General features: G+C 46.8%; 1 protein-coding gene across 2 annotated transcripts in view; it reads right to left on the reverse strand.

The window, feature by feature from the left end:
• The window catches only part of PITRM1 (pitrilysin metallopeptidase 1), a 434,374-nt gene that overhangs the window by 172,154 nt on the left and 239,322 nt on the right, over nucleotides 1-22,898 (reverse strand). For both annotated transcript variants that reach the window (XM_078663309.1, XM_078663308.1), the window contains 3 exons: nucleotides 19,415-19,580; nucleotides 19,011-19,111; nucleotides 5,377-5,497 (listed from right to left, as the gene is read on the reverse strand). In XM_078663309.1, coding sequence (XP_078519435.1) covers nucleotides 5,377-5,497; nucleotides 19,011-19,111; nucleotides 19,415-19,580 — 388 coding nt within the window. The remainder of the gene's footprint in view (nucleotides 1-5,376; nucleotides 5,498-19,010; nucleotides 19,112-19,414; nucleotides 19,581-22,898) is intronic.

The following is a 22,898-nucleotide window of genomic DNA, read 5'->3' on the forward strand; positions in this document are numbered from 1 at the left end:
TATTTGTAAAACCCACCTGTCCTAAGTGATGGTGCGCCAGTGGGGGAGGTAATGGCGAATCCTGCTGCCCACTGGCGTTTGAGGGGCCTGAAATACCGGACTAGAAAGGTTTTGGGGCAGTGAGGGCCGGGGTGGAAGTGGACTGACCCGCCCGTTGGCCCCTGACTCGCCTCTGTGGGTCCCACGTCCACGGCCACACAGACTGCTGCTGCTGCAGCGGTCTGTGGCTCTGAAGCGTACGTGTTGGGGCGCCCCTAAAAAGCAGAAGGCGGAGGAGGGCGAGTGGCCGTAAGGCCCAAGGACTTGGCCGTAGCCCGCAAGTCCTTAAAACATTCCAACCCACTATCTGCCTTGTTGCCATAAAGGCGAATGCCATCAAAGGGTATGTCCTTCAGGGTGTTCTGGACATCCCCCGAGAAGCCAGTAGTCCTCAGCCAGGCATGGCGGCGGGGAGCCACGGTCGTGGAAATCGCCCTGCCCAGCAAGTCGGTGGTGTCAAGGCCACATCGTATTGTGAACTTCGCTGCATCTCTCCCCCTCGGCAATAGCCTGACGGAGCACTGTCCGTGCCTCCACCAGACAATGAGGCAGCACCTGCACCACCGTATATGGGAATAACGGCCTAAGAGTCATGCGGTGTTCACAAGTCTCAGCCCTGAACTAGCGGAAGAAAAAAATCTTCTTCCCAAACTGTTCCAGGCTCTTGGATTCACTGTCCGAGGGTGCGGTAGGAAATGCGATCTAGGAGGTGGAGGTTTGGACAACCAAGCTCTCAGGGGTGGGGTTTTGGAAGAGGAAAAGGGGGTCACCTGGGGCGGGGCGATGCCATCAGGCCACTTTCCTATCCACAAGAGCCCCTGAGATGGGCAGGACCAGGTGCCCAAAAGAAAGTCAGAAAATGCCTCATTAAAAGGCAGCAGTGGCTCCGCAGAGGTAGCCGCCGGCTGAAGCACTTCTGTCAGGAGGTTAGTCCTGACAGCCACAGTAGGGAGGTGGAGGGCCTCGGCCGCCCTACGCAACACCACTGCGTAGCTTGCACCCTCCTCCATAGCCACAGTAGGAGGAGTGAGCATGCCAAGGTCAGGAGAGGTGTCCAGACCACTGGCATCCCCCAGTTCCTCTGTCCAGTCCGGGTCATACTCGCATTGAGCTGTGAGAGGGTCCTCAGACCCCTCCCAGTCCCCCCTTCCTCCGAAAGCTGATTAACAGGCCTAAAATAAGGAGGCTGGACATAGGGAAAGAAAGGTCCCATCGGCGTCGGAATCGAGCGATGCAGTTCCGGCTCCGTGTCCACATCGGCGGTGGAACCGGGGGCGGCATCATCCGGTGCCACGGGCGACGTCATAGGTGGTGCCAGTGGGGTCGACGTCGGTGGAGGTGTCACGAGGTCAACCAGCGTCGACTGGGATCCAGGCCTGGATAATTGGGGGCCCTGCGGCACCAGGACCAGAACCGACAGCGATGCTGGAGTACCGACAGTGAAGGGCGAGGACCGCCAATCCGGCCCGCAGGGCCCGAAAGCACACCCGCAGGGTCCGAAGGCCCAAAGTGGTGGTCCAGGGCTGACAGAAATTCCTGCAACTGGGCCGGAGTCGCCGACGGACACGGGAAGGGCAGATAGGCACCACCTGCACCCTTAGCCGCAATGGGCGAGGTGTAGTCTGACTTCTTGTGATGCTTCGTCTTACCTGACCCAGAGTGCAAAGACTTCGATCCTGACGATCGATGGTGATGGCTTCGCAACCGGTCCCTCGACATCCCACGGGACTAGGACCTTGAGCGGCGTGGAGCCGACTGCCAGACTTAAAGCAACTTTCGGGATCGCTCCTGCAAAGTCTTTGGTGCCATAGGCTGGCAGTCGGGGCACGACTTGGGGTCGTGGTCGCGCCTCAGTCAGTAGAGACACAGGCGGTGAGGGTCTGTCACCGATATCATACGATGACAGTCCCCACAACACTTGAAGCCGGGAATCCCTATGGCACCAGGAGTGGACCAACTCGAAAAAACAGAGACAAAAAGCCTAAAAAAACCTAGTAAAAAATGACTGGGGTTACCGTTCTCTCCGGACCTGCGCTTGCTGATGCAGGAAAAAAAAAATAACGTCAGCGCGCGAGGGCGGCATCTAAGTAGCTGCTGCAACGTCATCTCGGTGACCACGACGCAAACGACGGACGGGGAGCCGCATTACGACGCTTAGTGGTACTGCTGACAAAAACTTTTCAGATCCACCCTGACGCCTTGGGGTAATTCGAAGGTAAGAAATCTATCACTATGTGTTTCTTTCAGACACTGGAGTTTCTTGCTGCAAAATAAAAACCAAATGTTTCGGACATAGGGATTTTTCACCTTAGGTATTAGGAGCACTGGAGCATTTCCTTCTCTGAAGCCTTGTGCATCACTGGGCAATCCTAGGAAGGAAAAAAGAGTGATGGTCACAGCCTTAAATAAGAATGGCGCCAACACCATTGTGACTTGTCAGTACAAGGTGCCAACGCCATTGTGACTTGTCAGTACACTGGTGGACAGATTGTCAGGTCATGGTTTTCCACCAGAAGAGCTGGTTAAATCTCTTATCAACAGAACCCTAGCCATTAAGCCATCTCCAAATGGGGTAGAAGAACCTACCAGGGTGGAATCACCACCAATTTATGGAGGTACTCATATTCATGCTAATTCTAAAGGATCCTGTTGGTCCTTAGCTCAAGGCTTGCTTACTTTTGAAAGTGCACAGAACTTGAATAAGACAAGGCAGGGCCACTTATTCAGTAAAATGTAGAATGGACAACATTTTCAGGATGAAATTTGCATAGGTTCATTGTGTCACTTGATCGACATGAAACTTGAGATAATTCCCAACTGGATCTTGTCAACTCTCTTCTCTTCACTGAGTAAGGAATATGCTACTTACCAGTATGCATCTGTTCTTGGCATGTAGGGCTGCTGACATTCATATCTATGCATAGATCGCCGCCTAGTGTTGGGTCCGGATGATTGCACATTGTTGTCCTGGAAGAGTCTTCGAAGTATCACGAGATAGGTGGCTCCTCCCTCGGACTACAGTGCCCATGGACATCCTCTCCATCCTCAGATTGTTTTTCGCCATTATGGCAGAGATGGAGTATAGTACAGTAAGAGATGTCCATGCAAAGAGTGAGTGCTGCAGCTGCGACAGGCACCGGGGAGGCGGGTGCGCGATATGAATGTCAGCAGCCCTACATGCCAAGAACAGATGCATACTGGTAAGTAGCATATTCCGTTCGAGGCATGTGGGCTGCTGAATTCATATCTGTGCATAGAATGTATAGCAGTATCTCCCCTAGCGGTGGCCGCCTGAGTAGTAAAGCCATAAAAAGTATATGGTCTGGGAGTTGGTCATTGCGAACTTCACAGCACCATAAAGGCTTTACTAAAATCTGGGTAGTTTGGTAGCAAACTTCTCAGCACATTAAAACCCACACAGATGCCAGTGCGGGATTTAATGTAAGATGACCTCAAAAGGCATCTTACAAATGCCCCCTGAAAAACAATCAGCCCTTGTGTGGTTCCTGAATGGCTGCCCGTCATTTGCCATCAGACAGGTTACTGCACCCCGGGGTCAAGAAACAAAGCCCATCCTGGGCAGAGGTGTCATGACTCCTCCCCCATGACAGGCTGGGTCCACGAAGGGGAAGCTTCAAAGGCCTGCCGCCATTGTGAGCTACCCCTGCCTTTTAATGCCCCCAGAAACTGGCTCCCACCATTTCTGCCCCCCACGTTTGGTGGGAGAATAGGGAAGAAGCTAGGAGGAGAGGTGTGCCCACCTTTACCAACCCCACCCCTCAGGTGGAGGAGGCGAGGTGAAGCACACATCTAAGTCCACTCCATCATGAAGATGATGGAACCCAACCAATTAGTAGGAGGCTCACGCCCCCCCTCACATTGGAGGGTGGCATAATATGGGGTGTACCCAGCCCAAGGATGTGACCCATTGGTCCCGACCTGCACACCTCTTTTAACACCCCTAATTTTTTATTTAGGGGCGACCCTGAACCTTGCCTCCTCAGATTCGAGGAAGAAATTTGGACCGAAGAGGCGTGCTGAACCCAGGAAGAAGAGGGCACCTATTGCTTTGGCCCAAGCCCTACTAGCCTGTCCAGCCTCCGACCTGCCTACAAATAAGAACCCGGCGTGTCCAGCTGCCCCCCGGAGCTAGGAGGACCTGCCCTGCAACCATCTTGTTTTCCCGTGCATAGTTCTGTGTATGTGCACAATCCCTGCAATAGTATCCATCAGAAATATTTAATGTACAGTAAATGTCTATGCAAAAAACACATAGTACGATCCAAAGTTTAAAATTGGCTTGGATTTTTAAATGTTGTAAATATTAACAAACGAAAGTAAAGGGTACTTGCAACAGTATGAAAATACAGACCTATATTACTGCAATGTCACAAGCTAAGAAAAGAAAAGCTTTGAACATGCGTGTTGTTTTTGCTTTCGCTTTGTTTCAATATCAGGACTTCAGTTTTGCTCTCGGAAAATAATCACAGTTGGCATTGTAGGATCAACTTTTAAGTCCATGTGTGACAGCACTACATTATTTTTCACACTGCGACAGGAAACAGGAATAAAGCACATACAACAACACTACAACTATCTTGAATGCTTTGAATGTGCCCCGTAAGGTAGAAATTAGTTTTACATTTCTAAGCAGACTGATTTTCTTAGGTTAGACTATTTAGGTTAGCTATTACTAGTAAAGGCATTGATCAGCAATTCTTTCAAATCAAACAAGTGGATAAGCAAACTAAATGCCCACTTCTGCATAAGAATTAATAATCTTTAGAACCCTATTAATACACGTAAAGTAACAAAAGGCACGATATTTAATTGCTTAATTCTGAACACGTTCCCTTTTGGTGCCACTAGTTCTACTTAATAAATGGACTTTCATTCATACAACTTCACTGAATATCCGGAGGTTTCCAGTCTCTCTATGATTCTGCTGGAGTCCCAACTAGCCAATATGAAAAACCCACATACTTGATTCAATGTAAAGATTTTATTTTTATTTTCCTTTCCTTTCCATCACTCAATGGGGCTAAGTCACAGTCTTATACAATGCTATTAGAATAGAATGTGGGTGAAAAGCGAGAAACCACGATTACACTTGCCACTGGCATTTCGCCTCTCAGGAGAGCTTTCAAACTGACAACCTACATGCTGCTCATGTGTCAAAAGAGAGGTCATAGTATGGATGAGGAAGTTGCAATCCAAGTACCTGAAGTCTTGAGGCATGTTTCATGCTTTAAGACCTGCCAAGCTCATAGTACACACTAATCAAAAAACAAAAGCAATTTTGAAAATATTCAACCCAAAAAGAATCTTCCTACAAACCTCAATCAAACTGGGGCGTACGACTTTCAGTCCCTTCTTATTTTTATGTATTCCTTTAAGAAAGATTTCTACTTCTTTAGAGGCTTTCGAAATCTGCTGTGGAGTAGCATTCACTGAGCATCTGTGGAAGAATCAATATGAGATAGAGCAAGTGGGTTAAAACAATCATCCACATGTTGAGAAATGAGCGGACTCCAAAGGTACTCAATATAGTTTAAACTATGCGCTTTAGATTAGCCTGATAAAAATAAGCAACAGAAACAAATACGTTTTTCAACAATAGAAGATTAAAGTCACAAAGGCATTCTTTTATAATATATTTTGGCATCTGTAATTTAGATTTACACCTTTAGTTGCTCAGACTGATAGCACTGTGAAAAACTGGTTGTACATTGTATCCATTGTTAAAAGAGAGCCTTTTTTTAGACAGCAAAACAACCAAAAGGGTGGAGCACAGGTCATGCCTCAAGGAGTCTACTGCAAAATACTTATGGCCAGGCGCGCCCACCTCAGGCAGCTCAACAGTCAGACTGTGGAAACCTCTTATATCATTTATTAAAGAAACACACACTTCCCTAGTCTGTGCTCTTAGCATTAAGTGAACAACAACAGTTATTCAGTGAGTCAATGGTATGTCCTTTACATTTACAACCAATGTAACATGGAGAAGAGATTTTTGTTTCCAACATATAATTCTTTTTTTAAAAAAACAAGATAGTGCTAAAAGAGATTACATAGAACAGACATTGATTAAGGAACCCAATAAAAGAATACTGAAAACTCTAGTGCTACAACTTTTTCCTGGGATTCCAGTGCAGTCATGTTTTACTGTGCACCAACTGCAACAACTAATGTCTGCACCAAGGGATCACACTCTGGAGGACAGAGGCTGCCATCAAATGGCACAATTACTGTGGCGAAACAGATGCTCTGATGGTGTCCCACGATCTTCCTTCTGAATAGCACAGTTACTGGGGTAACGTAGATTCGATAACGGCATCCCACAATCTGCTTTCCAGCAAGTACAGTTACTAAGAAGATTTGTAAGTTTTTATGGTGTTCCTTAATTCTCCCTCAGCGCCACCAGTTTCAATTGGTAGCAGGCGGCCAAGAAGTATGTGGTTGGCCCAACCTCACAGGTTCCCCGGCAGGTGCAGTGGCTGTAATGTGGGAGAGTAGATATCAGTCTGCTGCCACACCAAAACAGCAAACTAGCCTGCAGGTTCACCAAAGGTCTAGACTCCAAGCCAAACCCAGCCCCAATAGACTGCCATCGAATACAGAGCGATCAGGCCCAACAAAGGAAGACAAAAAGTCTGCTTATGTAATTCCAGAGATTCATAAGACCCAATTGGATTCCAAATGGATGGAATATTGACAAGGAGGATCTTACATATTGCGGCAGTAAATAAACCCAAGATCTACACAGTCATGAAGGAGATTAAGTTGAAACAGGAGTTCTACAAGAGATCCACTTTTTCCTAAAGGCGAGCAAATTCAGGTTCAAGGAGAATAAGGGAAAATGTCTGAAAGAACAGGCAAAGGCTACAGTGACAGACGTTTTCTGATAGATTCCCATTTTTACTCTCTAAATCACAAATATCTCAATATCGCAATCTTTAGTTCTTGCTTTACCGCTTTTTGACTGTCTTACTCGCTCTATACGTCTCCCCTTCCTAGCACACCTGTTAGACAATTCGCTTTTACAACATCCGTCCGACTCCTCACTGCTTTTCTTCTGTGCGTTTCTTCCGGAACATTCAAAGACCTTCCATTCTGGTCTTTTTTCTTCTCTACATTCATCCTCCTTTTATAACAGTCAAAATGACAATCTTCTTTTTCAAGCCAATGCGTTTTTCCTGAAATACATTTCTCTAAGTCCTTCATTTTCAATGCATTATACGTTGTCATTATGTTCCTGCAAAGCGTAAAGTATTTTTACTGTTTAAAAGTAAAGTGAACTGGGGGGCAGGATGGGAGGGGGGAAGTTGATGAATAAAACTATTAAATAAATATTTGGCTAAAACCTGTAATGAGCAAGTACATACCTACCAACCTCGAAAGAGACAGATAAGGAATGATTGAAAATACTGTGGAAAATTCAAATGATAAATCTACAGAAGACTAACAATCTTAGGAATAGAAGCATTATTTTATTCTCCATAACTCACAGGACAGCACCCGTTAAAAGCAGACGGGAATAATTTAACATGTTTTGGTTATTCCAAGAACAGCTACAGGCATATTGATCACTGTGACTTGCGGCCACTATATTGCTGGGCGCACATTAAATAACCGAGCACTCCCTTTTAGCACTTGGTCTTTTCCACATAAAGGGGGTGAGCAGTCCATTGCTTGCTGAAACCGGTCATGTGACAGACACTCAAAGTACAGTACACACTTCAGAAACAATTTATTACTAATTGTTCAGCCAGTGCTTTACGATAGCAAACTACGTTACACACACACACGATAAATATATCACACAAAGTTATTATAGACAAACAAAAACAGAAGTCTTAAGCTTTTTCCTAGCTACCAACTGAACCCCAGTATTATCGTATTAAGGCCCCCCAATCGTATTAAGGCCCCCCAAAAAAACATCAAGTGTTTCAGAAAAGGGCCAATGTTATCTAATAGAAGGTGTTTGCAAAAAACAAATCTTTGGTGCAAGAGTGCCAAAACGAACTATCCTTGAAAAAGGCCTGCCAAACTAAACAGAAGCACCAAATCACAATCTTGCAAATATCCACATCAAAGAGTATGAGTTTTCAATGCTACTCTTGTCTTGCAAAGGTACGGTTTCAGTTACTGGTGTGTGTGTGGGGGGGAATGAATAATATGATCTTGATGCACCTGCCACAAAACCTTGAACACACCTTTCAAACTGCGTTCAGACCCGCCATCCCAAAGATTGAACTGCCCTCCTAAGCCTGGCAAAACACTCATCTAGGAGTGCCTGGTTTTCTGATACAATAGGTCAGGGGCAGGGTCCACTGAAGCTTTACTAGGATCTAAAGAGGTGATAACAACTGGTCACGGTTCCAACAGTCTTCGACAACTAGTTATAGAAGTGTGGTTCTGGCACACTGCCACAGAAATCAAGATATACCTGGCTGATGAGCTCTAACTAGGGTGAAACTAGTCTTGGGTTGCTTGTATTCCAGTTCAGGGAGGACCTAGCTGGGCGATTCAGACTGGAATGGTCCTACTGAACAGAATCAAGACTGATTTGCAAGCGGCTGGGTCCAAACTTAGGTGGCATGATGTGTAACATAATGATGGACTGGAATGCGGCCTGAGTAATTACCAATGTCTGACATTAATTCTAGCCATCACTTTTTGTACAATTTTGTCGTGAACCATAACCGTTGAGCAGAACTGTGCAACTGCAAGGTATAACCTGCAAGTGTCCGTGAGCTACTGTACACACTGGAGTTGATTTGTGGTAATGTCGCAAAGTCACTAGTTAAGTGGGCATAAAGAATGCATTATTAATAGATGTACTCATGCGCCTGAAGGCATAACACGCAAATAAATGTCACAAGTATTCAAAAGCAGACACTAATATCATTTGCATTAGCCCTTTTGTGTGAAAGACTGCAACGCTTGTGCACCTTTTTGCTGCAGAACAGACATTTCACTAGGATTGATGGGAGAATGAACACTTATTTATTCATTTATTTATTTTATTTATTTATGGGCTTGTATCGCGCTAGAATCCACTCCTGAAGGAGTATCTCTGCGCCCAAAAAGAAACGCCAGTGACAAAGAGGGAGGAAGACTAGCCAGTCATGAGAAAAGAAAGCTAGTGGAAAGGTTTAAAGCCATGTCACATTTTAAACAAAAAAGTTTTCAACTTTTTTCTGAAGATCAAATGATCTGGACATTGCCTCAGCAGAAATGGGAGCTTGTTCCATAGTACAGGCCCAACCACTGATAGAGCTTTGCCACCCTGCCTTGCCTTTCTAATCCTAGTGATCGTCACCGTTGAGGGTGGCTCCTGGACATCTAAACTGGTGTCTCCTTAAGAGCCTAATATTTGTTGTACAGTGAGCTTCAGAGGCCAGATCAGAGCGTGGCTTCTTCCAAACGTCCTCAGTTTGCTTGAGCACTTGGTTTAAGATTAGAAGGCCGAACATTAATGAGGGATCCAAGGAACTCCCAGAGCAGCAATGCCATTGTTTTCTGCCAGGGTCTACATCTAAATTGCAGCTTCTCAATATCACCGGTAGGACCTCAGGATGTGTGTCCAGTACCCCAAGCAGGGCCACTTAATAGGATAATGCTGGGGTGATGGATCATGTGCAGGCTAAGCTATACCTAACTAGCCATGCTGGACTACATGGAAGTGCATGCAGATGAGAGAGATGGACCAAAACTGGTGATGCCAAAAGACAAAGGGATGGAGGTACTTACCTAAGTTATCAGATAATCAGTTACTAGAGGCTGACCCAGAAGTAAAAGGACCAGCTGTGCAGGCAATGAAGTTATAATGGATCAGTCCCAGAAGCCGCCCTGGAATTTAGTTTTGAACTCCAGGCTTTAAGAAAAGATTTTGAACAGAGAACATAAGGGCAAATATGCCCAGATCTGAAGAAAATGGGGTAAGCTGAGAGAACTGAAGATTGGACTGCTAATGTGTAATATATCAGAGGCATCCGACAGGTCTGCTGGGGCATTCAACTTTCTGCGAGGACAGGCACCGAAGAATATTCATGAGAAGTAGTCCTTCAGAAAGAACTAAAACCTTCAATGGACCTAAGCCTGGAACTGCTTGTGGACTTAAGTACAACACTCTGTCTTTCTGAGAACAGAACTTCAAAAGAAAATGTTGGTGTTGCTTAATCCTGGATTTGAGGAAGCTCTCGATAGGACTGCTCAAATGTACTAGCCTTAGGAGCTAAGGAAGACCTTTCCAGGTGTGTGTTCCTTTCATTCCACTTTGAGCTTCAGGACATACTGAAAATGTGTAGAGCACTAGTAAGGCAGCCTTCCTTTCCTTTTTTTGCAATCAAGCTTGTTACTTGGCAGCTTTGTCAATCTAAAGAGCCCCCGCAGCAGGCAAAAGCTAGGGTTGCCCACAATGGATGTGGAGGAGTCATTAAATAGAATGCAGCCTTATCAGTCCAGAACTATGCCAGAGAGTGCCCCCTGTACCAACTATGGTTCCAATTGTCCCAATCAGGATCCATGATTTTCACCAAGGAAGGAAAGGAGGGGTGCTCCACCACTTCAAGGAATGAAGTTCATAAGAAAATATGTAGCACCAGGGCTAGAATGACAGATGGGCTCATTCCAACATTGTGGGAGCAAAATATCAACAGATTATTGCACTGGCCAGTCCCACTTAGAGTCTTCATAAAAAAAGAATATTTGGTCTCCAAAGAATGCTTGGATACCACATATTCTGTGCCAATATCTGATGCTTTGAGTCAATTTCGATGACCAAGACTAAAGGCATGTTTGCAATCTTAGCGGATGGAATACTTTATCACAAACGTGACCGATATCCCGTCCACCATATTACAAGTTCCATAGGTTATAATGGACTTGTAATACAGCAGTTGGGATATCCAAAACGTTTGTGCTGGAGTATCCCAGCCACCAAGATCGTAATCAGGCTCGAAGTTCTGGCTGGAACGGATCCATGTCCTGGGGGGAAAATATTGTGAGCAAGCGCCTTAAAACTCCTCAGAGATGCTCACAGCACATGAGTAAAGCCAAAGTGTTCTGGAAAAAGAAAATGGAGATACAAGAGAATGAGAACAGAGGATAAGTAATAGCAAAATTCTGGAAGAAAAAATATGGCTAAAGTTCTATGTAGGAGATTGTGAAGCATAATAATTAGGATTAGAGTCACACGTAGGAGTGGGGAAAAGAAAATACACAAGTGTTCCAGGGTAACCATAGCTCTTCTGACCAGCCATGGAAGTAGTTTCCTGTTTCATTAATGAACAGCCATGGAAGTCGTTTCCTGTTCCATTACTAAGTGTCCAGTATCCATCAGCTGAGAATAGGAGAGAACCAGGCCACAAAGTGCATGCAAGAACCATGAGGAGGCAGTCAAGGACACAAACCAAAGACCATGTAGGCATTGTTGGAATCATTATTTCAGTCAGTCTAAAATGTATGTAAATTTGCAGAAATATGTTCTCATTTCTAAGCGAACAGGTCATACAATCTGTGGTAGGACGTACAATATGACAGTGAAAAGTCAAATTAATACATTTTAGAAAATGACAAAAAAATAAAAGAGCAGGAAAGAAAATGAAACTGTACTGAATATTATTCTGCAACATTCCAGAATGCCAGATAACAGCAGGCGAACTGAAAAATATATGGTCTCTTTCCATGTCGGCCCATCTCTTAAGGAATCATTTTTGGAGTACATATGTACACAACTGCCTCCTCTACAACTAACACCATAAGTAGTCAATTAGTAAACAGAGTTGGGCAGCTTCCAAACAAAGACATTATGCAGGTCAATACAGCTTAGCCGAACCTCGTACTCTGCTGAGCTACTAATAAAATGAACCAGCACTTCAGTTAGTGCTTCAGAGTAACTATGTTAATAGCTTGCTGGGGGCGTGGCCACGGCGGCGAACGAAATGGCCGCTCTGCCGTGAAGCTCCTCCGTGCGGGTTCCCAGCGGCAGCGAGCGAGATGTGATCCGCTACTCCTGCCTCCCCCAGATTCGCGGAGCCGACTGCTGATGTCACCCTGGGCAGTTGGGCGTAGTTTCCACGCCGCGGGAGCAACCTAAGGCTGCGTATACGGCAGAGGGGAATCAAGGCCTTTGGAACTCCGCGCCATCTTCCCTTCTGCGCTGGTGCGCCGGGTGAGTGCGGCGCGGCCCTCGGCCGCTGCGCTTCCTTCCCCCGCTTTCCCCCCCGCTGGGCTCACACTGCGTCTCCCTTCCTCCGCGGCTCCTGTTTTTTTTTGGGGGCGCCTGGCTCCCGGTGCGCAACTGCGGCCTAGGAAGTGCCGGGGCCTCGATTTTGGGCCCGCGCTGGTGTTCGGGTGGTGGCTGTGGGGCTTGGCGGGTGGCGGTGGGGGCTGGGAGTGGTGCGGCTGGGGTATCTGGCGGCGCTCTCCGGTGGCACACGGCGACCCCGCCTTTCGCATGCCGGCCGGGAGACCGTGTATCTCCCCTTTCCTCCGGAGAGGTCACCGTGAGAGGGTTGCTCACCGACTCACTGCACACTGTGTGCCGACGCGTCCATACTGGAGAGGGTCCCGCTTTGAGGCTGCGAGGTTGGCTATTCCCGACCGCTGGTTTTTTGGAACAACGCGCCTAAGGACTGGGTCCGGCCTTCTTTCCGCTACCATCGTCTGGCCTGCCCACACTCTGGTGGCGACGTGGTGGTGCCGCCAAGTGGTTCATCGGACCCTGCTTTCTGTCTGGCTGCCCGCCACCTTTGCCATATTTGCTGCTGCGACGCTTTTCCACACGGCCTTGGGGATGAAGAAAAGAGATCCTAACCAAAGGAAGCTCAGCTTCGATAAAACTCCCCTCCTCACCACGGACCCCCTACCTGGCGCGGCCTCTGGTGCTGGCGGCACAACGGAAAGTGGCGACGCAGCGCCCATGGTAGCCACCATGATGGGTGAAATGCGCGCTGGCTTCAAGGCCTTGGACACTCACTTCGACAGCCTAGAGAAAAAACTGTCGGACATTGGTTCCACGGTGCAAGCCCATGACTGCCGCCTCGACTTAGCTGAGTCCAGGATTTCAGATGTTGAGGACGGGGCCGCCAAAACACTGAAACGGCTGGAACGAGTCGAAAAAATTCTTAAGGATGTGGCCATTAAGAATGAGGACTTGGAAACGTGTAGCCGGAGGAACAACATTCGAATCCTTGGAGTGGCGGAGACAACTGCCACGGGCCGGTTCGATACCTTTGTAGAACACCTCCTTATCGAACTGTTCGGAAGAGACACCTTCACGGCTGGATTTGTCGTCGAACGAGCACATAGGTCCCTAGGACCCAGGCCGCGTACTGGACAGGCACCTCGTCCCATTATTGCCAGGATTATGAACTTTCGGGACCGTGATGCTGCACTCCGCGCCGCACGTGAGATGGGAGAGGTGCAGTGGCAGGGAAGCAAGCTGTCTTTCTTTCCGGACTACACTCTCATGGTGCAAGAGGCACGTAGGAAGTACACCTCTGTCAAGGCCGCCCTCCGCAATCTTGGCTTGAAGTACGGCATGCTATATCCGGCACGGCTGAAGGTGGAAGTGAACGGCCGATTCCGACTCTCCGGCAGAGGCCCAAGATTTCTGCCATGGCTACAAAAAGCAACCGGGCTCAGCCCCCGGATCTAGGCCTCATTCTCCTCCTCAGTCCGACACACAGACCAGTGCCGATTTGTTTGCTGAAACTGGCCTAGGCTGATCACCCAATTGCACCCTATTCTTTGATTCTTATGTATGGTGGTTGAGAGTTCCGCTCTGGGAGTTAACATTTCGTGCTGAAACCTCGTTGGACGCTCTGCTGGGCCGCCTGCATGGGGTAGCGTTGCTTCCCCCCATGGCGAATGCCTGTCGGTTCCGATTCTATTGGGGTTTATTATCTTTTAGTTGGCTGATATGTTCTGTTACAATGTACATTTTTCTATTTGTGTTCTGCGCAACTGTTCAGAGCTGGATGGGGTTCTTCCTCTCCTGGGGTGTTGGGAGGCTGGGTGGTGGGTGGGGGATGGTATGTGGGTGGTATGTTTTATTTTAGGAATTTTATATTTGTGTTTGATTGCGAGATTCATGGTATAGGCCTGATAGCTGACTGCTCACCACTTACTGTCCTTGATTTAGCGCTATGGCCAGGTTAGGTATGCAGTCTGGTCCCTCCAGGCTAAAGTTGATGTCATGGAATGTTCGTGGCTTGAACATTACTCGAAAGCGCAAACAGGTTCTGCAATATGTTGACCGTCATGGGGTGGACATCCTCTTCCTACAGGAAACCCACTTGGTACAGGCGGATACTGCCTCATTGGCTAGGGGATGGGGGACTCAGAGTGTTTTCCACTTATAGTAGGTATGCTCGGGGAGTTGCGATTCTTGTCCACAAACGTATTACCTTTGTAGTTACTGACAGCAAGGTGGATAGAGAGGGCAGATACGCGCTACTTTCTGGTGTGTTGTATGGCTACAAAATTGCTTTGGTTGGGGTCTATGGCCCTAATACTGACTCCCCGGCCTGTTTCCATGACCTGCATCTGACACTACTCCACTCGGACATAGAGCTACTGGCGTTGGGGGGCAATTTCAACCTATTGATGGACCCTGGCAGAGATAGCACGGCTTCCTCCCCAGATCGCAAGCCACTTGCTCGCGCTGCGGTCGCTGCTATTTGCTCACACTTCTCCCTGCTAGATGTGGAGGCTAGACTGCATGCTCATGCCCCAGCTTTTACTCACCACTCCAGCTTCCATAACACCAGCACAAGAATTGACTACTGGCTACTTTCTCCGGGCCTGGCGGGATGGGTGGCTGATCTCACCACGCTTCCGCGCACACTGTCTGACCACTCTCCGGTGCTGTTGACCCTGGCGGTGCCGAGGCTGGGTGGGTACGAACGGCAGTGACGTTTCCCGGGAAGAGCCCTTGCAGACCCGGTCTTTACTGAGGAGATCCGTACTGCCATTGAGGATTATTTTGACATCAACACTGGCTCGGTGGCCACATGGTCCACGTTATGGGAGGGGTTCAAGGCCACCATTAGGGGTGTCTGTATCGCCAAGCATGTAGGGGCTCTGCGTGAGGTTCGTGCTACTCTGGACCGGGTGGAGGCGGAGTTAATGGCGGTGGAGGGCGAGATTATCGCTAACCCCGCGCCGACCCACGAAGCTAAGCGTGTTGAGCTGCTTCTTGAGTTCAGGGAAACTGCGGATAGGGAACTGCAGTTTCTGGGCAAGTACCACACGGCATGCCAATATGGTGAAGGGGATAGGCCGGGCAGATTATTGGCGCAGCTGCTCCGCCCCCCACGACAAGCTGCATACATCACGGACATAATTGACTCACAGGACACCCACCTTTTTTCCACCCCCGATATCTGTGACACCTTTCTGGCTTACTACCGCCGCCTTTACACTTCTGCCCTACCAGAAGATCGCCGAGACCCAGGGTCGTATATTAATGAAATTGCCATAGTATACTTAGAGAAATACATGCAAGACTTCCGGGCCGATCCCATCACACCGGATTCCTTGAGGGGTTCTTCGGCGCCTGGTCTTGATGGCTTCACGGCCGATTTTTACAAAGAATATAAGGAGGAACTGGTACCAAGACTGGTCGAGGTGTATGCGGAGGCTCTGGAGTCCGGCGTTCTCCCTCCAACGCTCCGTGAGGCGGTCATTATTTTGCTGCCCAAACCGGGACGCGACCCCTCGGTCTGTAGCTCCTACCGACCGCTTTCGCTTATCAACCTCGACTATAAAATTTTGGCCAAAGTTCTGGCGATAAGACTGGCGCTGCTGGTGGATACTATTGTGTCCCCGGCCCAGTCCGGCTTTGTCCCCCACAGGTCTACCTCCCTGAATCTCCGCACGCTTTTCTCAGTTTTACATAGGATCGACCCCTCAACTCCGGCTGTATTTCTAGACGCCGAAAAAGCGTTCGACGCGCTGGAATGGCCTTTTTTCCTGACAGTGATGCGGCGGATGGGCATGCCCGCGATGTTTGTTGCCACGGTGGAGCTGCTGTATATGGCACCCACTGCTCGCGTTCGTTTGAATGGCACCATCACTGAAAGGTTTCACCTCTCTAGAGGCACCCGGCAGGGATGCCCCCTATCCCCACTCCTCTTCATCCTTGCCATTGACCCCCTAGTGCGACACTTTCAGGAGAAACATCTCCACAGGGGGCTCCAATTCCGCACCGGCCCGCTCTTAGTCTCGCTATATGCTGACGACATGGTCCTGTATGTCCGTACCCCAGAGGCCAACCTGCAGCCCTTGCTGTCAGAGATCGCTCGATTTGGCAAATTCTCCGGCCTCAGAGTCAACTGGCACAAATCGCAGCTGTTTCCACTCACCCCTGCCACCACACGGTGGCCTTGCTCCTTCCCACTTGAATGGTGCGAGGACTCCGGTAAATATCTGGGGATCCACGTACACCTCGACACAGTGTCCATTATTCGTCCGAACTACGGCCAAGACGGTGGCTCTGTGTGCCTCTGTCTATGGCTGGCCGGATCGCTATCGTCAAGATGGTGGTTCTCCCCCGGTTTTTGTACCTTTTCAATAACATCCCGATCCCTCTCACAAATGTTTTTTTCGCCCAACTACTCTCTGCCCTGTTACGGTTGGTATGAGGCGGTAAAAACCCCCGAGTTGCCTGGTGCACATTAACGCTACCATATGAGAGAGGAGGATTTGGGGTACCAGATTTTTATCTTTATTACTTGATCGCGCAGTGTTCGTATGCACACCCTTGGTTTCACCCGGATGCCAGAATCCCACATCTGAGACCGGAGGCTGATTCTGCGCTCCCAGTGTCACTTCACGCAATCCTCCCCAAGGGCCTCCCACGTGACCCACATGACATACACCCGCTGTCCACCACGGCCTGGGCATGGGACAAGATGAGGTGATTACTACACATAGACAAATTGTATTCCTCTGCTCTCCCTTTACCCAACCCTCACTGGCTCCCCATCACCGGCGAGGCGGTGATTAGTCGTACGCTGGCCAAATTCCAAATACTCACGATCGGCGACCTATTCCCTGATGGTCATGCTTTCTCTCTGACAGAGGACTCCCGCTTCACTGACCGAACATTCATGGATACCTTCACTTTAATGAGACTCCGCTCGATGTTACGAGCTGAATTTCCCACATTCCCCCTTCCCCCTGCAGACAACCCCGCACTCACATTTATAATACAGAACACGTCAGAGGCGCATGTGGTGTCCAAGCTCTACAAATTGTGCTTGGCCTCACTTCCGACTTCGGACGGGGTGGTGCGCGCTGCGTAGGAGCAAGATCTGGGTACTCAGATTTCGGACGATCAATGGGAGGCATGTTGTACTGTGACCCGAGATGTATCCATGAACAGTAGACACAGGCTCATACACTTTAAATTCTTGCGGAGGATGTATCACACTCCGGCGCTTGCTCACAGGATTGACACCAGCAGGCCCCACTGCTGCCCCAAATGCAACGCCCCGCAAGCGGACTTCGCACACCTATCCTGGACCTGCCCAAGGATACACACTTACTGGCTAGAGGTTCACCGGGTGTTGGGCGACATGTTAGGACTGACATTGATTGCTACGCCTGAAATTGCGGTGCTGGGCTACGTCACAAATTTCCCCCGCCCTCTTCGCAGATTGGCGTCCATTTGCTTCCTCTTGGCCAAAAGGGAGGTGGCACTGCTTTGGTGCGCACGACGCGCTCCGACGCTCACTTCATGGCTCAGGAGTGTGGCCTACAGCAATGTGAATAGTGTGGAATATTCGGAACAGCTTCCAATTTCTTCCCGCCCAACTGACATTTGGGGTCCATACCGACAATACATTGCGGAACTCACTCAGGAAACGCCCTCCCAGCCACTTCATCCTTTCACGCCTACAGGGGTGGGCTAGAGCTGGAGCTGTTTAGTGGCCGCTCTAGACAACCACATTCCTGTGACTGCTATTTGCGCTTGCCCCATGCTCCACGCGGCTGAGTGTGTGCTGTCTGGTGGTACTATGTCCGCTACGAAAATTGTTGTGTCCCGACATCCATTTATTGCTCTCACGTTCCCTATGCAGGTTAGGACCCGCCGCCAACATTGGATCGCTCAGGCCGGCGCCCCGGGCCGTGTACCAGGTTACATCTGCCTGTACGGTGCACGACCTTTCTTATTAACGCTCACCTGTGTTTGTGATTTCTTGATGCCCTTTCCAGGGGATGCAGGGGGCCTGGTGTAATTTGTTGGTTCTGTCCTGCTAACATTGCCCATGGTGGTTTTTGATACATCGCAAACTGGCTGACTGTATTGGTCTTGCAATCTCGTAGATTTGATTTTGTTTGTTGTTTATATTTCAGTTTTACATTTTTGGTGATTTTTATTTCTGTTTTATGGGGTTTTGTTGCTGCATTTAAAAATGTTGCCATTGTATCATTTCAAAGATAAATCCGCAATCCAGATGAGTACACCAGACTTCAACATGCGATGTTCTATATGGCATCTGATAATTCCTGTACATGCTATGTTATTGCCTTTTTTTTCTCCACTGTGGATTGACTATTACGCTTCAATAAAAAAATTATTTAAAAAAAAATTTTTTAATAGCTTGCTCTGCTTCCTTGGCCTCAGTCACTCCTGCTTGTTTCTGATGGTGATAGGATACTAAAAAATGGGGAGAAATTTGGAAAATTTGCAAAATGGCCAAACTATGAAAGGCACTAGGAAATCCCATATCCTGTAGAGAAATATGTGCCACAGATTTAGACAATATCTACTCCCTATCCTTCAGCATCACCGCTTTCTGGTACCAAAACCTAAGTGGCAGTGTTCATTACATATTGGGGGAAAAAGGGTCTGGACTTGAGCTAACTTAGCTTTCAATATTAAAACATATATAAATGATCATCATTGCATTTATGTACAAGATAATTAAAGGTATTGCTATATCTGCACTCACCTAATATGGTCTCTGATTAATAAATGTTTCCTAATGCGAGATAACTTGCGTTGTATTGGGGAAATATCTGTCATTTCAGCTATCCTTTTCATCAGTTTCACCTGAACAGAGAAACATAAAAACGACAGCAGATAAAACATAGGCAAATTACTGACACGCCTTGTGTTCTACAGACTCACTCTCTTTCCCAAATCTACGTGTCGGTATGCTTCGGTCATGTGCTGGAGGACCTGGAACAAGGTTTAGAAAGCAGCTCACATTTTAAACTATTTTAATCTATTTGTCTAATATAAATAAATGGTTTAATCAACCCAGGAGTTTTTGCTAGTTTCATTTCTTCTCTCTGGTGATTCTGGATAAAATACAAACTAGTTTTAAGTGCCTCTTCCTTCTTACTTCCTTACCTGCTCCATGCCACTAAAAGTTTCAATCAAGTCGCCAGCTGAGGTGAGTGTCTTGCTGGCTCTTATTGAGGCGTACAGGTGCCCACAGTCTGGTATCCCATTTGACAGTTCTTGAGCAGTCATTCTTATGAGGACTTTCAAATGTTCCTGATCATCAAAGCGCGGACTGCAAATAAAGAAACGGAAACGCAATACAATAACTAAATTTTGAGAACATGAGGCTTGTGTTCGCTCAAATTGAGCAAAATCTTGAAAATGTACATCATGATGACAACACAGGTATGTCAAAACAGCACTACACGGAGTTAAAACCGTTCTTACAGACACCAAGAGAAAATGATAATTTTGCGCATATCATAACACAAAACAGGCCATCAATGAAAAACCAAATGTTTATGCCTTAAAGGTTTGTGGTAAAGGAAGTGCTGTGTTTCACTGAGAAGAACAGAGAAAGCATTTTTGTTACAGAGGTATGAATGTTAAAATATTTAATTCATGCTCACAGTTATTCTTATTTTTTCAGCATTTTTATATATCTCATTCGCCTTTGATCTCCATCATGTAGGCTTTTATCTTCACTTGATTTATAAAACTAAATTCTAAGATCAATAATTGACACACTAGCAGTTTACATGTCTGTAGCCCACATAATCAAATAGATCCATGAAACATGGTCAAGAAGGAATGACTAGTTGTACTCAGGATGGATGGCAACAGGAATTACAAAAAATACTTTAGGAATATAACAATCGTGACTATTGAGGGGACAGCGACAGGAGTTTTAGTAAGTCGAGGAATCACAATAAAACAATTCCACAAGTTAAGAACTCTTCATTGGGAAGTTTGTTTGGCCTGTCAAACTTATGTGCTAATCTTGATCGGTTTGACTTAACCTTTGAAATTTCTTTATCTTCTAAGAGTACAAGACTACTTCTGTACAGGTTAAACGACTAGACTGCCAAGTCCATTTTCTTCAATGTACTAGAAAAAGTTAAGTTCTACCTGTAGATTCTAAACTCGATTCATATACCCAGGAGCCAGAGCGAATCCTGCAACTCTCCATAGCTCTCCGGTGCCTGTAGGGGAGCTAGTTTAACTTCTGCACCAGAAAGGGTGTAGGGGGTGACAGTACTGGAGCTATATAGTGCATACTTGGGTGCACTGAAGTCTGTTACCGGTCCATTTGTTTCGTGCCCTTATAGACAGAGACTAGAAAAATAATGTTCCGAATGGGGGTGGTGGTTGAATCAGAGAAGAATATGCAAGTTGTGAAGAATTTACCCAGGAAAATAATCATTGAAGAAAAGTAACTTTCTTCTACTGAATAAGTCTATCTGCAGATTCCATGCCTGTTGGATAGATGCTAAAGCAGTACCTCCTACTAGGTGGTGGGTCTGAAGGAATAGTCAGACAATGAAATCCTCGATCACAGAACTTGTGAAATGGCATCTCATCTCACTTCAGAATCCAAGCAACATTGTTTAGCAAAAATATAAAGAGATCCCCATGTTGCTGACGACAAATCTCAGACACCAGGAACCACTGGGTAGCCCTGATGTTGAAAATTCAGCTCTGGTGGAGTGAGAATGGATTCACCGCAGGCAGTGCCTTCTTCGCAAAGGCATAGGACATCTTCATGTAGAGAATGGTTCAATGAAAAAAAGTCCTCTTCTGGACTGCCTTGACCTTTTTGTTGCCCACAAACCCCACAAAGAGCTGGCCATCAGACCGTATATCCTTTAGGAGATAAATACAGTAACTGGCTGCCCTCGGTGGGTGTGACCGACCTCCGCCCCCACCTCCTTAGTGGGACATGGTGAAGAGTAAAAGGTAGAAATGGTAATGGACTGCCCCAGATGAAAAGGGCACGCCACCTTAGAAAGGAAGGTACAAAAGCAGTGGTCAGAGTCTATTGCTTTTTTAGAAAACATCAAATGTCCCACATATACATTTGTTATCGCAAATTATAGTCAGTCCATAGTTACAGTGCGTATTTTATTTCGGCACGTAGTTCAATAGAGTACTTTAGTGAAAAAATCAGGAAAAGGATAGAATCAAATAGCCATATATACAAGCATATCAATTACTTCATTGAATCAAATAATTTTAGAAAACAAGGATAGAATTCAATTCATTGATAATTTCCTCATTTAGATAGCTTGTAATTGTCAAAAGTCATCATATAGTATTTACATAGTAAAATATCAACGCGCTCATGGTGATAAAGAAAGGAGGTAGTTAGATGGGATGAGTGTGATGGGATACAGGTGGGGACTGGGTAAAGGTGTTGTGACCTTAAAACAATCACAGTGATAATTGGTGCAACCTTTACAGTCTGGTTTAGATCAAATAAGTTCCGTGAAACTCTTTCACATAGGATTAGTATTATTCCAAAAGATCTCTCCTATGTTTAGAGGGATGATGTGATCTGGTCTACGTTTCGACCCCTGTAGTAAGGGTTGTTGGGAACCTCATGTTGGGGTCTTCTTCAGGACACGAAAAGAACAGGAGCGCATTACGTGCGGCCATCCAATGGCTTTTAGGATAGGACACACATCGGTTCCTATGTATGTGGATTAAACTGGGTCCGGGGAGCCTTCCAGTCGCTACTTCTAAGGTTTTCAATCTAATCGTCAGATCGGCGATTAGCCATGTGGGTGCGCCGAGGATCACACTGCCCCAATGGTTCTGTTCCTTCACAAGGTGTTTAGTCTAAGCATCTTGCACGGTCTGCAGTTAGGCTAACTGGACCCAGTTTAATCCACATACATAGGAACCGATGTGTGTCCTATCCTAAAAGCCATTGGATGGCCGCACGTAATGCGCTCCTGTTCTTTTCGTGTCCTGAAGAAGACCCCAACATGAGGTTCCCAACAACCCTTACTACAGGGGTCGAAACGTAGACCAGATCACATCATCCCTCTAAACATAGGAGAGATCTTTTGGAATAATACTAATCCTATGTGAAAGAGTTTCACGGAACTTATTTGATCTAAACCAGACTGTAAAGGTTGCACCAATTATCACTGTGATTGTTTTAAGGTCACAACACCTTTACCCAGTCCCCACCTGTATCCCATCACACCCATCCCATCTAACTACCTCCTTTCTTTATCACCATGAGCGCGTTGATATTTTACTATGTAAATACTATGTGATGACTTTTGACAATTACAAGCTATCTAAATGAGGAAATTATCAATGAATTGAATTCTATCCTTGTTTTCTAAAATTATTTGATTCAATGAAGTAATTGATATGCTTGTATATATGGCTATTTGATTCTATCCTTTTCCTGATTTTTTCACTAAAGTACTCTATTGAACTACATGCCGAAATAAAATACGCACTGTAACTATGGACTGACTATAATTTGCGATAACAAATGTATATGTGGGACATTTGATGTTTTCTAAAAAAGCAATAGACTCTGACCACTGCTTTTGTACCTATCTAACTGACCCAGGCCAGATAGTTTTTAGGG

Source organism: Lissotriton helveticus, chromosome 10 (genome assembly GCF_964261635.1).
Source record: "Lissotriton helveticus chromosome 10, aLisHel1.1, whole genome shotgun sequence".
Taxonomy (NCBI): Eukaryota; Metazoa; Chordata; class Amphibia; order Caudata; family Salamandridae; genus Lissotriton; species Lissotriton helveticus.